The 14,383-nt window shown below is 38.6% G+C and overlaps 1 protein-coding gene across 4 annotated transcripts in view; it reads left to right on the forward strand.

Moving 5' to 3' along the window:
- The window catches only part of GLRA2 (glycine receptor alpha 2), a 124,332-nt gene that overhangs the window by 89,704 nt on the left and 20,245 nt on the right, over nucleotides 1-14,383 (forward strand). For all 4 annotated transcript variants that reach the window (XM_061459960.1, XM_061459961.1, XM_061459963.1 and 1 more), the window contains one exon: nucleotides 6,675-6,824. In XM_061459960.1, coding sequence (XP_061315944.1) covers nucleotides 6,675-6,824 — 150 coding nt within the window. The remainder of the gene's footprint in view (nucleotides 1-6,674; nucleotides 6,825-14,383) is intronic.

A 14,383-nucleotide genomic window follows, 5' to 3' on the forward strand; every position in this document is an offset into this window, starting at 1 on the left:
TTAATTTCCAGTAACAGAATAGTAGCTCTAAGGAGGTTCCTTACTATGTGAGTGATGAGGTGGTGGCACAGGATGCCCAGAGAAGTTGTGGCTGCCCCATCCCTGGCAGTGTTCAAAGCCAGGTTGGATGTGGCTTTAATCAACCTGGTCTAGGGTGAGGCCTCCCTGCCCATGGCAGGGAGGTTGGAACTAGATAATCTTAAGGTCCTTTCCAACCCAAACCATTCTGTGATTCTATGATTCTAGGATTCTACGACAGCTTAACCTTTTTCATTACAAAGTACATTATCAAAAGAATATGACATTAAAGTCTTGAAGAGGGAAACAAACATTTACCACAGTCTGGAAGATAAAAGCTTTCATTCTTATTCCCTAATCTGCAGCAGCAGCCCCCTTCAAGAGCAGGTCCCCAAACAGCTGTGAAAGACAGTTGCTTTATTTGTTCTCTCCTGAACACTTCAGGAGAAGTGAGGATGAATCTTCATGAAGATGAATCTTTACAAAGATTTCCTTATCAGGTGATCAAGCTTACTAATTTTAAGCTTGGTGGAATTTAAAACACTTTCTGCTTTATGCCATGCTGTCCACTAAGCTAAAAAGACTTCTCGACCTGAGCCACCAAGGTGTTGCACAATCACTGTGCATCTTTAAAATTCCATGGAGTGAAGAACAATTAACTGGGAGCTGTTTCAACAAAAGAATAGTATAAAATTACTGAGGTTTTAGGACTGAGTTAGAAATTTACATTTTCTGATATTTATCGGGTTTAAAATTATGATGTTTCATGGATGTGAAACATTTGGATGAAAAGGATTGGGACTAAGAGTGAGACAAAAGAATATTCCTAGGAATAGCAGCTGACAACACGTTCTTCATTCAGAAACCTCTCTCTCTGGAAATTGTGATGAAACAAGGACATTTGCTTTCAGCTTCACTTACATACAGCTGATATGCATGAAAGAGCTATCAATTTATTTATGAATTCAAGATTTAAAAAAAATCTATTAAGTTTTATGATAACAGAATTCGGTATAATTGGATTTTAAAAAATCTAGTGAAATTTAATGCAACATCAATGCCTTGTACAAGAAGGCAGTTTTACATAACTTTGGTTTCTTTTTTGATTTAAAATGTCACTTAGTTCTATTTCCACATTTCCAATCTGAAAAATCCTCTGAAACCCTTTCCCATAAGAGATTCCTTTAATGTATAGGATAAATGAATTGTAAATTGTAACATTTACCAGTAGTTGAAGATCTTTTTTAAAAAAAAATTACCTAGAATGCGATATTGTGCAAAAGCAGAGGTTTGGGGTTTCATAGCATAAGTCAAAGGTATTTTTTTATTAGATGCTATCAACCAAAATAAATTAATATAGGGGTTTTAGCATAGGCTGAGCACCTTGCATTGTCAGTTGAAGTTCTTTTCACAATGCAGAATTCTGGGAGAGAATGGATGTGTCTTAATTTTCCTTTTACACCTGTTTGAGTTAAAACAGTTGTCTGCTTTAGACAGAGTGTTAAAACAGTTGTCTGTTTTAGGCAGAGAGCTAAAAGAGTTGTCTAGAGTCTCATGAGTCTGGCACTGCAGCAGAAATAGAGCTCATATTTGGATTGATTCACAAATGTCAACAGATGACAGCTGCTCAGCCACAGGACCCATGACCATGTTTATGTTTTCCCCTGGCTTCTCTGCACAAAAGCATGCTTCCTTCTGGTGGTGACACATCGTGATATGCTGAAAGGTAGCCAGAAGAGAGTCACAGTGCTAAAATCAAGAGCTGGAGAAGTGGAAGGTTTATTCTTTGAAAGACCCTCAGGAACGGAGTAATATTCCTTGGACTTTCATTTCCAGAAACTTCACTCAGGTCATTGATGCTTCACTCAGGTGCTGTATAGGGCATTATCTGGTCTTTCATTTATGTAGTGGGCATGGGCAAATAACAAATGAGGAAAATAATAGAGCGAAAGTTGTTGCTTTGTCATGTTTTCTGTGTCTTGCCTTAACATACTTGGCTCTTGGTGCAGGCAGCTCTCCTTCTGAAAAAGTTCCCTCATTAGCTGTCCCTAATTTACATCTACAGAGCATCTGCATAATTGATATAATTTATGGTTTTATTAGTAGGAGCCATTAAATCCCCTCCCCTCAAAATAACATCAGAGAGGAAGCTCTGCAACATGCAGTAAAGAATGAAGGAGTTATTTAAAGAATAGAAGTGCACAAAAACCTTACCGTGCTTTTTAAACATGATAATGCTGCATGAGGCAGGGTTTCCAAATATCCACTTCTAAAAGTACCACAAAGTAAGTGGAGCCAGTGTGCTGTCAGGGTTACAGGCTTTTCAGAGGGGCTTTTACAAGGTCTTCCTTTGAAAAAATCCCCTGGTGCTAATTTTTCATTTTATGCTTGGTAGCATCATAATGACAACTCCAAATTTGTAGTGTTGCTGCAGACCTTGTGTTCTGTCCTGCAAGTGAAATTATGGGAAAGGTGGCAAATGCTCAGGTAACAGTCCCTGTTACGTATGCTCTTGTGGGGTAACTGCTGTTATTTTGCTCATTTCACTTAGAATTACGTCAAGATACTAACAGAGCTAACAGAGATGTCTGAAAAGCTTTATCTAACCAACGTTGGCATATATCAAGCAGACATATATACCGGAAATAACCATTCAAAACTCCAGTCTTGGTCAAAAATGAGAGACTGGTATTTTTAGGGTACAGTTTACTTGATGCTAATATAGACATCTACCTTCCACTTCAATGCATTTTGTTCCCAAAGTGTTTATTTCTTATAATTAGTTAAAACCCCGCATGTACAGAACATGTTTTAAGTTAGGTGAGATGAAATCTTCTCAAAGAAAATCAGGGTCTGTACTGTTCTACATGTACATGGTAGTAACTGTAGAACATGGTACCTAAGGAAGCTGGAGATACAGTATTGTTTGATGAGTCTTTATGAAAGCAAGTGATGTAAGCTTTTAGTTGAGCAAAACATACAAGGTTTTTCACACAATGCTATGACCTGGTCGGTAACACTCTTTTTGAGTTTGGTGGAAAGACCTCCCAGAGCAATGGACGTGCCTATTATATCATGAAGTACTCAGTTTTTCAGACCCCAGCCCCTATAAGCATGTCACTCAGCAATATTTTAAATTGAAAACTGGATGTGAAAGGTTCTTTGTACAGTGCAAAGGAGAAATAAGAACCTAGGAATGAGATGCACACTAGAGCCTGTAGAGCAGAGAGTTTCCTATTAAGGTGAGAAATGGCTGAGGAGCTCCTAGAAAAAGGCATTTCATTGACATGTGAGACACCACTGTAAGAAACTACAGCGTCTGGTAAGGAAGTGGTTATAACACTCACTTGGAATGTGCAGATCAAATTCACATCCTTTCTGTGCTCATCTCGCTGAGGAAACTGGTCAAGTACCATGAAATAATCTGTGGTAGGTCTTTCTCAATCCCTGCATGTGTTTGAGACACAGAGGCTGAGAAGGACTTTGTATTCCTCTGCTTAAGATTTGCATCTAACAAGGGGAGATTCTGTTCCCAGCCCCCAAGCTAATGTATTTTTAAGTGTTTTCATACAAAGCAGAACAGTTTCAGCAGAGGTGGCTGGGAGAGGTCTATTTCAGAGCAGTTTGTGATCTGCTAGATGTGACCATTTTCTAGTTGAAGGAAAACACAGATAGAAGTCAGCTAAAACAGACAGAGACCCTAAAATCCACCAAAACTTCACACTGTGCGTGCTTTAGTTACCAAAATGTTGGTCTAAGATCTAGGCGGTCACTTTTGGACTTTTTTGGAACCATGTACTAGATGAGGCCTTCCTAGACTTGATGTAATAGATCTATGTCATTTTCCCTGCATAAGTCTGGCTTAAGAAAATTACATGAGGTTTTTAGGCTTTTAGCAGTATAATTCAGTACATGCTGAGGATACATAGGTAAAATTACATAAAGTGATTTGCAAACAAAGGCGTCAGCTTTCACTCATTGCAGGACTTTTTTTATCTATTTATTTTTCATGCGTTGTTGGAAGCAATTGCTTTCTGTTTCCTCATTTAAAGCTGTGCCATGGTGTGGCAATGGCTAAACAACAAAACAAGCTATGTATCTGCCAAGTATATTGTGATCCTCTGATTCCAGCTGAGAAGGTGACCTGGTTTAGTGTGAGGTGTCCCTGCCCACGGCAGGAGGGTTGGAACTAGATGATCTTAAGGTCCTTTCCAACCCTAACTGTTCTATGATTCTATGATTCTAAGGCTGGTGTTAAAATAATCCAGCTGTCTCAGCAATTGTGTGGATGTCACTTTTAGCAGCACAGTTTAAGTGTCAGGAAGGCTAACTCAAGGCTTCCTTTATTATTTTGCCTTCCCTGCTTTAAGCCCACTAGGACAGGATTTGCACAATCAGAAATGCTGATTCTTGTGGCTTCAACTCCCTGCATTGTGCTGTCTGTAGCAGCACAGTCCAGCTGTTTATGCATGTCTAATACATCTCCTAAGGGTATTTGTGAAGGAAAACCAGCTGCCCCTTCAAGGAAGGTAACAAACATTCTAAACTCAGGTGCATTTTACACAAATTACAGTGACTTGATTCGTACTGTGCCTCAGCCTGTGGCACAGACTGCCTGTGACATTGTTGATTTTTTTACTGGGTTTCACAGCTGCTAAATAAAGATGCAACTTCTAATTTATTTTTTTTTTATGAGTGGGAGAGAGAAATGCATACCTGCTGTGTATCTAATTTAAAGTCGCAGATTCATAGTGTTATCTTAGCCTGCTAAATCCTCCTTTTCCATGCCTAAGCATGTTGTATTGTGGGTATTGCAGAGTGGAGCTGCACTATAGTATCAGCTACTGAAATGTATGTACCTGTGATGCAGGTTGAATAGCAGTACTTGACTCCTATAAAATGTCCTGCTCAATGTTCAGGATCTGCAGGATGGATCTCTGTATCTTTTCTGCCCTGCTTTAAATGCCAGTTCCTTTGCTTATATTGTTTGCTGGAGCATACACATCAGTATATTCTGTTGTTGTTAACAAAAATTGCTCTACAGACATTGAAAAGTGATGTTATTCAAGTACATGGTAAATAGGAGCAAAATCTACTGAAATAGGTGTGCTTCCCTTCATCATGAAATGGTAGCTACAACTGTAAGAGCAAGGTCATTTTGAATAGTGTGTGCAAAGGATAGAGGTGAAGTTTTCCAAGGCTGAGATTGGATATCCTAAACATTAGCATGTTAGATGCACAGCACATCCTTTCCTGCTTTCTTTTCAGACCACTGTATGTTTTGACTGCATTGAAATGTTTGGCTTGCAGGGAATTATTCAGATGTTATATACTTTTTATTATAAATTTTCAGGGTTTTGGTATTACCTGTTTTGCTTATCTTGATTCAGTTGTATGGTGAGACCATTTGAGGTCACCTTGGGTATCTGAAGCATCTCCAAAGGACTGGTTTGTTAGTATGATGCTGCAGATTTGTGCTTTGCTGGATTAGCACATGGAGGCTACATACCTAATGTGGCAGTATGTGGTGCTTTTATTTAGATGACTGAGTAAAGCCCCATGTGTCTATGCTTAGTAGTTCTATGTTCCCCTTTACAGACATGAAGAAGCACTTTTTGGGTGTTATTCATCTCATCCTAGAGAAAATATCTAAAACAATTCACATGCATTGCATCTTAGAAATGACTATTCTTCTTCATTCCTTGATTTATTTATATCAAAGTAGTTTAGGCGACTGGCTCATATGTATGTTGAAGACATTAAAAGTCAGATGATTTTAATTTCACCCTGGGTGCAATATCTGATATAGAAAGAGGCAACCTGCTGTTGCCTAATCATAAGGTCTCTGCTTAAAACCTGCAAGACTACAAAGAAAGGCAGAGACCTAACACAGCTATGGAAGACAATTTGCCTTTGATATACATAGCGTGTAGCTCATTAATTGGCTATTGTTTGGCCTAGTGCAGGTAATACAGTAAAAATCTTGTGACATTGCAGTGCTGTAATATATCTGTTTTTATTGTGGACCTGTCAATTCAAACCAGAATAGGCTTTTACTAGAACAGGGGCATCTGCTGTTTGAGTGTTTTTAGTAGATAATATCTGTGAGTTATATTTTTCTTATAGAATATTTGGATATAGATCAAGAAGCTAGATTTAACTATTTAATTGGTAAAGTCACATCAACCCATAGAATACAGTACCCTGAATTTTGTATGAGGTTATGGATACCAAACATACCTAATTAAACAATATGGTAATTGGTTCATAGAAGATGAAGAAGGTGATAACTATAAATTTTCTATAGTTGTTTTTTAAAGGTATTTTATCACACCTTTTATTTGTTTTCTTTCTGATAAGCTGTGGGCACTCATAAACTACAAGAGCACTCTTACTTTGTTAGATTAATCCTAATTCTTTTTCTAAAGGCAGTAGCTAATAATTTATGTATTCTTTGTGAAAACACATTTTCATTAATAGTTGGATTATTTATTTGTAATAAGCAAATAAACTAACAAACCAAGACAAAAAACATCTTCACCTCATTGAAAAATGGGAACTCATGCTGTGCAGAAATGTGTTTATTTTTTCACATCAATAACTTCAGCTTATGAAGAAGTTTGAAATGTAACATGCTGTGTCCTATTTTTTCCTAGGTCTCCTATGTAAAAGCTATCGATATCTGGATGGCCGTGTGCCTTCTCTTTGTCTTTGCTGCATTACTGGAATATGCAGCAGTCAACTTTGTTTCACGGCAGCACAAAGAGTTTCTGAGGCTTCGAAGAAGGCAAAGAAGACAAAACAAGGTACAGCTGCTCTTTACTTGGGGTGACTGCATCTGCCTTAATAGCACACTGATGTGCAGTTGATTTCTCACCTCAGTCCTGCCTTGCAGGACAGTCTCATTCTAAAATTTGCTTTCGAGTGATTTACTCCCTGGTGAAGATCTGATAACTGGCTTCAGGGTTTATTTACAGTTTATGAAGTTATTCATAAATGTCAATGGACTAGTCACTGAGCCCAAGAATTTTATTCTCTTTTTGCAATTGCTGAGGCAGCCATACCTCTACAAATATTGTGCTACTCTGTGGCACCCACCAGTGGATAAGGAACTGTTGGAAGCAATGACATAGATAGAGTACTGATATTATCTCCTTGACATCATACAAATGTGCTGACAACAACACATGCCCAAGACCTGTCTTTTCTAGTGCTATGCTAGCTAGTCATACTAAAATGGGAGATTCCTTAAGCAGCCCATCGCAGTGATCGGCAGTTCTGCCCTTACTTTTAAACCAACAGCAACTGCTGTCTTTCCCAGCTGAAACCAGGATATGTGGGCACTTTAAAAAAAAAAAAAAAAAAGAAAAAAAAGGAGAAAGATTAGGAGAATTTCCTCTCTAGATTCTACTATTTCACAGTTTGTTACTGATACAAACTTCAATTTTTTTAAAAAAGGACTATTTGTGAATATCGCTGTCATATCATTTTATACCAGGGACTGAAATGTAGAAAGGAGGCTTGGTTTTAACCTAGATGTCAGTCTTAAAATATTTTTAGTAAGTCTGTCCATGTTTCCTGTTTTTTTTTTTTTTCATTTATCTGTAAATGGAAAGACAAGAATAGATATTAAATTGAATTTTAGTCCAGTTATGATCACCCCCACAACTATAAAGATTTCATCCTTCCTGTATCTGTGTCACTGATTTTCAGTATCAGTAGAAACATTTAGGTTGACGCTGTACATATGCATTTTCTAGGTGAAGTAAATATTTGCTTGAGCTGTGCAAGTGCTTCAAGCCACAAATAATGGTTTCCTTTACAAGAGAGATGACAACAATGGCACAGGGCATTTGTGTTTTGACAGGTCTGTCTAATAAATATTCTGTAGCTAATGTAATATTTGATGGATGCTCTGGGAAGCAATCCAGTCAGATGAATTGAGATTCCCATTAAGATTAGATTACAGGAGAGCAGAAATGCTTGCCCAACTACGGGCACACATGCCAGATGCACTGGCACTGAAAGCCTTTGCTTCCAAAACCAGCATGGCAGCCGCTGAAGCTGCTGTATGAGGCCTGCAATTTCAAGTTTGGATACAATGTCTTCTTTAGAGAGGAACTGGTGGGCAAGAAGCCACTATTGGTTAAGAAGCAGTATCCAGTGGCATCATTCAAAAATGACTAGGTTTTGGTCCATGGAGGTGGTGGTTCATCTATGGTGGGAGTGATTATTCTGGTAACTATTAAAAGGAAGTTATTTAAAATCAAATCACCAGAAGATCTGTGTTTATCCTAGGGCAGTTGGTACATGGATTCTTTGCAAAATAGGTAAAGTCCTAACTAAATCAAGGAAACATTCTTCTGCAGTAAAAGACACCTATTTGCACAATCTTTATTTCACATTTCCTATTAAACTGGTTCTACAAATTTCAAAATAATAATGCTACTAAGACCATCTTTTTGAGAGGTATTTTCTGCATCCCTTTACTTGAACTTGCCTTTCATTTCTCAGTTTATTTTTCTTTGAAAGCAATTCACATTGTTTTGCATGATGGTCTTCTCTAACAGAGCTGTTCTTCTCTTTGCTTGTTGTGTGTGTGTTGTCATGTTACCACTGCGCTATTCTCATTCTTGCTGCTGCTATCTATGCTGACACTCTGGGGACAGGCACAGACTATGACTGTTGGGAATGAAAGCGTTGAGTCCGTGCGGCGCATGAATGGCTTGCGGAGCAAAGAGTCACCAGCTTACGGGACAGTGAATCAGATCGGCAATTCAAGTTTGAGGGTAAAACTGTAGTGAGAAGAGAAAGCAAGAGACAGATTTAGTAGCAACAACGATGTCATAAATCAGCAAAATGGCTGATTTTGATGGCATCAGTAGTAGTCTCTTGTGTTCTCTTTGCTAAATGTCCCCACAAAATACACAATACTGTCCCCAGCATGAACAGCAGTTCAGTGTTGTACATTCTTGTGGCCCACCCTTATGCTTGTTTTCTTCCATGTTTGACTTGTGCCACCCCCATTCCAAACCTCCCTGGGAAAATGCATGTATATTTGCTAACCTGATCCTGTATAAATATAAGGTGAATGGGGAAGACAGAAGCATAGGAAATGCCTTGTGACAGTAAATCCCACATTGTGTCATCTTTCAGATCAGTGCATTCCAACAGAATTTGGTATGCATAATGAAATGCATTTTTATTGGTATGGTATTTATTCCTGAACTGTCAACCATCAGTGTTTCTTCTTGTGACGTCCTGAGCCCTGCTTAGTGGAGTATGAATAGCTATGAATGAAAAGATGTATTTCATTGATTTCATTTTATTTTCTTGGAGAAGAGCCATGGGGCTGAAATCTTGTACACAGTGTAACATGTAGCAGATCAGAAGCAATAAGATAGCAGATGATAGATCCAGATTATGAGTGAGATGTGGAGGTAATAAAATCAGTGATGGAGAGAGAAATGAGCTTAGTGTGCAACTCACTGCTCTGTAGTAGTAGCAGAGAAATGAAATGTATTCATTTAAATAAAATGGGACCAGGATTTAAATCTTTCCTAGAACAAAAAACATTGCCTGAGCAGCTTTTGAGCAGTAATGAGCCTCTTATTTTGATCAAACTCTGTAAAGTTATGTGATTATAAGATGCAGATGATTTCAGTGTATTTTGTGTAAGGGGAATTTTGAAAATCAAAGAAAAACCACAGTTCATGTTACACAGCAAAATTAGGATAGAGCAATAAATTGTTCTCTTTTGGAGCTACAATAGCAAGCAGTAGAAGAGTGCCTTCATTTCTGGGTATTTTCAATTGTAAAAATAATCGTATTTACACATATAGAAAACTGAACATGAAATTAAAAAATCAGGGTCTTTCTAGAAGATACGACAAATATGACTATGCTGCCACTGGAAATCTGATGCCATGCAACTACAAAACCAGTCCAAGTAAGTACTCAGTGTTACATGTCTTATCAGTCACAAAGTGCTAATAGTCCAGCTAAGGTTTGTGTGAGTTAAGACCTGGTTATCCTCTCTATAAGAAAGCTTGCAGAAACATCTCTTCAGCTTTTGAACACTATGTATTACATATACAGAAGGAGTACTATGCAGAGGGGCCATGCCACTGAAATACTTTTGCTGCAGAGCCCTAAGAGCCGGAGCTGCATTCCATTGATTTCCCCTGAAGAGCTCCTACAACAGAAGTGATGTGCACCTGGGAGATGAACAGAGGAGACACACCAAGATAGAGGCTTCTGGAGCAATGCTACCATAGCTGCAGCTCAGTACTTTTATGATCAGGAGAAGGATGTTTTTGTGCAGAGGAGAGCATAGCAGCATAACCTGTGGTGCCACAAGAAGCCTCCTAGGGAGCTTAATTTGCTGAGGTATTGCTCACTGAATCAAGGGTTTATGGTGAATGCAAATCTAAAAGTCATAGTCAAGAGGAAACAGTGTAAGAGAGGGGTGACTGAATATTTACACTGTATCATTCAATGCTAAGCTGGGGAGAGAAAACATAGGCACTAAATCATGCCTGACCAGGTTTTCTGGTTTTAATAGCTAGGTCTACAAAACAAGAAAAATACTGTTCTGTTTTGTAAGCCTGTATCTCTGCCACTGTTTTTGTTACTGCTTCTGCCAGGTCTTGTCCTTAGTGCTGCAGCCCTCAGAGCATTGCATGAAAGCACAAGGCACCTTAAGAGACTGTTAGGTCTCTTAAGCCAAAGATCAGACTGGCTAAAGTCTCTCTATACAAATGTGCGTTCTGACATTGATGATCCAGAAATTATATTTACAGCTGAACCATTGACATGTCATTGCATTAGAAAAGATTGTGTTATCAGGACCTGCTGCCATTGTCCACACAGAATATATCTCTATATCCTCAGATAATCGGTGCAACCTTCCCCATGCAGTTTCTGTTAGAGAAAGCATTAATACTTGTCCTAAAGATTTGTGGAGTCTTCCTGCTCACAGTGAAATATATACCCGTCAGCAGCAACACTTCACTGTAAAGAGAGATGCTTGCCTATGTATTGCATATCATGCTACTACTTTTTGCATAGAGTATAGGCTGCAGAAGCCATAAGTCTGATGGTACTGAGGACATAGTACAGTTTTATTATATTAAAACCTAAATTTGCATAGTGCCAGATGACCAGAAAGATAATAGATTCTTTTTTAAATATGATCTGTAATAATCAAACAAGATTTGCTTATTTTCCAAAATGATGGTTTTCAGGGAAGCAGAACTCTGTTTACAGAGGTTCAATCATCCCTTTTTAAAAACAATAATTATTATGTTATATGATCAGTAGTCAATACAGTACACTAGTATTCACACCATCACCTCAAAGGGGACTTCCTAAATTATTTCTGTGGAGGTGATGTGACAATTATACTGTGACCAAGAACAGGGTTTAAGTTTGGGAATGTTAGTGTTAAAAGCAATACTTTATGGCTTGAACAAAAAACTGTGCAGCTGGAGGCTGTGACAGACTTTAATCCCATGTGCAGGGAACACAGAGCAATACAAATAACAATGCTGCAGCCAATGGAGTTCACATGCATGCAGATTAGCAAAGGGAGGCACAAATGGTGTTTTCAGTTGAAAGAGCTGGGACTAAGTGATTATAGCAGCAGAGGATAACTCGACTGAGCAAAGATGGCAGCACCTTACTGAGTGCTTCAGAGAACTGCTGGTCTCTGGATGGAGCTGCCAATGGCAAGGTGGGTACCCCAAGTACCCAAACAAAGTCGCTGCGACTGTCAAGATAATACAGTACTTCCATCTTTAAAAAGGAGAAAAAGTATGCAGTAACACCAGTTTTCGAAGGCCATCTCTTGCTGTTTTAATAGGATTGAAATCCCTCCGTCAGACCCTCTGAACCATTTTCTAAGATTTTCTAGACTTGACTATTGAAAAAATAATCAGTGCCTTCAGCCTGACTTTGCCTTTAAAACACTTGGTACTACTGTCCCCGGCAGAAATTCTTGCCCACCAGCATCCATGTGCACTCGGCGGGATGATGTGCTTGCGTTATGTAAGGTGCTGCATCTTGTGAATAATGGAAGTGCTCAAGGAAAGCCCTTTTTGCTGAGCTATTTTTGGTACTCACTAAGCGAGCTCAAGCACACAAGCTTCATTGTGAAAAATAGGAATCCAAGTCTGAATGGCTTTCTCTCTCTCTCACACACACATCTTGCTTACTTAATGGATTAAAGAGCGCGTAGCTTCTGCTGTAGATAAACACCCTCAAGATATTGTGGTTACTTTTATTTCTCCAGGGCAGTTGCATTAGCACTTTAATGTAACAGTGCAGAAAAAATCCAGCAGAAGATAAATACACCAAAATGATCATTTAGCTTGAAGTTATAGTTCTGCATATGACTGCAGAGAACCAGTTAAATAAAATACACAGTACATTTCAACATGTTGCCATGTCACCCTGTGACTTCATCTGAATGTCCTCGTTTGCCTTTTCATTTTGAGCATGAATAGGCTAGTTAACATCAGTCAAAGTATCTTTATTGTTTATTAAATGGACTTACTTCAGTGAGTTTGAGCATTTAAACAAAAGCGTCACTTTAAACTAGAAAAACATCTTGATATAAATCGTTGGTCTAGCTCTGGGCACAAGTTTAAAGCAAGGCAGAAGTCCCCAGAGAAAGAGTAACCTGTAGAAAAAGAAGCAGTTCAGCCATGGGGGTGGTATCCAAACAGTGGAGCAAAAGTCTAGTGAGAGCAGTATGTTCAGATGGGCAGAATTTCCAGTAAAAACCAGAGACAAAGAAACTGGAGAGAGAAATTAGTTTTTATAATGGCCTTTTACAAACGTAATTTAAAGCTGAATGGAAGATTTTCCTTCCCTTATTGGAGGAGGGAAGGTAAAAAAATCAAAAAAGTGTCTGTGTTTCCTGTGTTTTACACCTTCAGACACAATAAGATGGTGAACTGTATGGAGTAGATATTTTACCCCAAACCAAGAAACAGTAGAGAAAAGGGATAATCACATTTCAAGCAGAGAATTCTGAAAACCAAATAAAAATTTGGGTATAGTAAACATTCTGTAATCAAGGGCAGCGTTTGGTTTATGGAACATGTAATACTGATTCCTGAGAAAGACCTCTGAGTATCAACTCCCAAATATCTTAGCATTAATTGAAGCCGAGAAGAGTACAAGTGCAAAAGCTGAAGTAATGGAATCTAGGAGAACAAAATCAGGAGAACAAACTACAATCTCAGGAAAAATGAAAAACAAACACACCAAAACACAAATAAACATTCACACAAAACAAAACCACAAACAAAACAAAACAAAGCAACTACCAACCAACCAGCACAAAAACACCAAGAAAAAAAAAATAAGCACAATTCAAAAAAGCATAGTCCAGAAGTGGCAGAAACCAGAGGAGTGGAGAACTGTTGGGGAGTTGGTAAGACTTCAGAATGGTTCAAATGGTGCAGCACAGAGTACTCTGTGGGAGCAGGGAATACATAATCTAACCGTAGGGACCAGGTACAACACCAAAGCACCAAACAGGATATGATGCAGGATAATGACTCACGTTGGCCAGCTTGCAAATACTTTAGCAAATTATTCCTTAACGTTAAATAAGATATGAACAGTATATATGCATTGTAAAGGGCTACAGAACAGTAACATTATTAAACATTAATGCCTGTAATTTTGAGCAGGGATTTTGAACTAGATAACCTCCAGTGGCCTCATCCATCCTCGACCATTCTGTCATTCTATGATTCTGTAACATTACAGTAACTCAGATCTTAGATATGAAGTGACTGTATGCTACGTCATCTGGGACAAGGACTGGCAAAGCCAGAGGGAGAACTTGAGATAGGTTTTCTTCATTTGCTCTGTAGAGTTACTTTGCTTTAGAAACTCTGAGTACTCTCTTGTACCTACCCAGCACACAGTGGCTGAAAGGATCAGCTCTGAACTGACAAACCTTGGGGACAGAAGTTTTCACTTAAGTGAGTTTGTCCTGGTGGTAGCCTATGAACAGCAGGAGACACACCAGAAATGAGCTCTGCTGTTTTCCAGCTCATGAAAGGTACTCTCCAGCTGGGTGCAAATGTATCATTTTTTATTATACCTAGGGGAGAGTGCAAGCTGAAAATAGGGGAGAGGAAGGTAGAAAGACACAGGAAATGGTGATTTTATTTTTGATGCTTTAAAGCAACAAGAAAAGTTTTTCAAGAGCCGTCTCCCACAGGCACAAGTATTTGTTTTCCAGATTATTTTAGAAAACAGTGGTTCTTTAGCTGGATGTGTTCTTGGCTCACCTCATTTAATAAAAAAAAAAAAGCCCAATGAAAGTGCTGTCAAATATGTGTTG

The sequence above is a fragment of the Pezoporus flaviventris genome, unplaced genomic scaffold (assembly GCF_033815535.1).
Source record: "Pezoporus flaviventris isolate CSIRO_AGI_PZ_B2104156 unplaced genomic scaffold, CSIRO_AGI_Pfla_v1 ptg000030l, whole genome shotgun sequence".
NCBI lineage: Eukaryota > Metazoa > Chordata > Aves > Psittaciformes > Psittacidae > Pezoporus > Pezoporus flaviventris.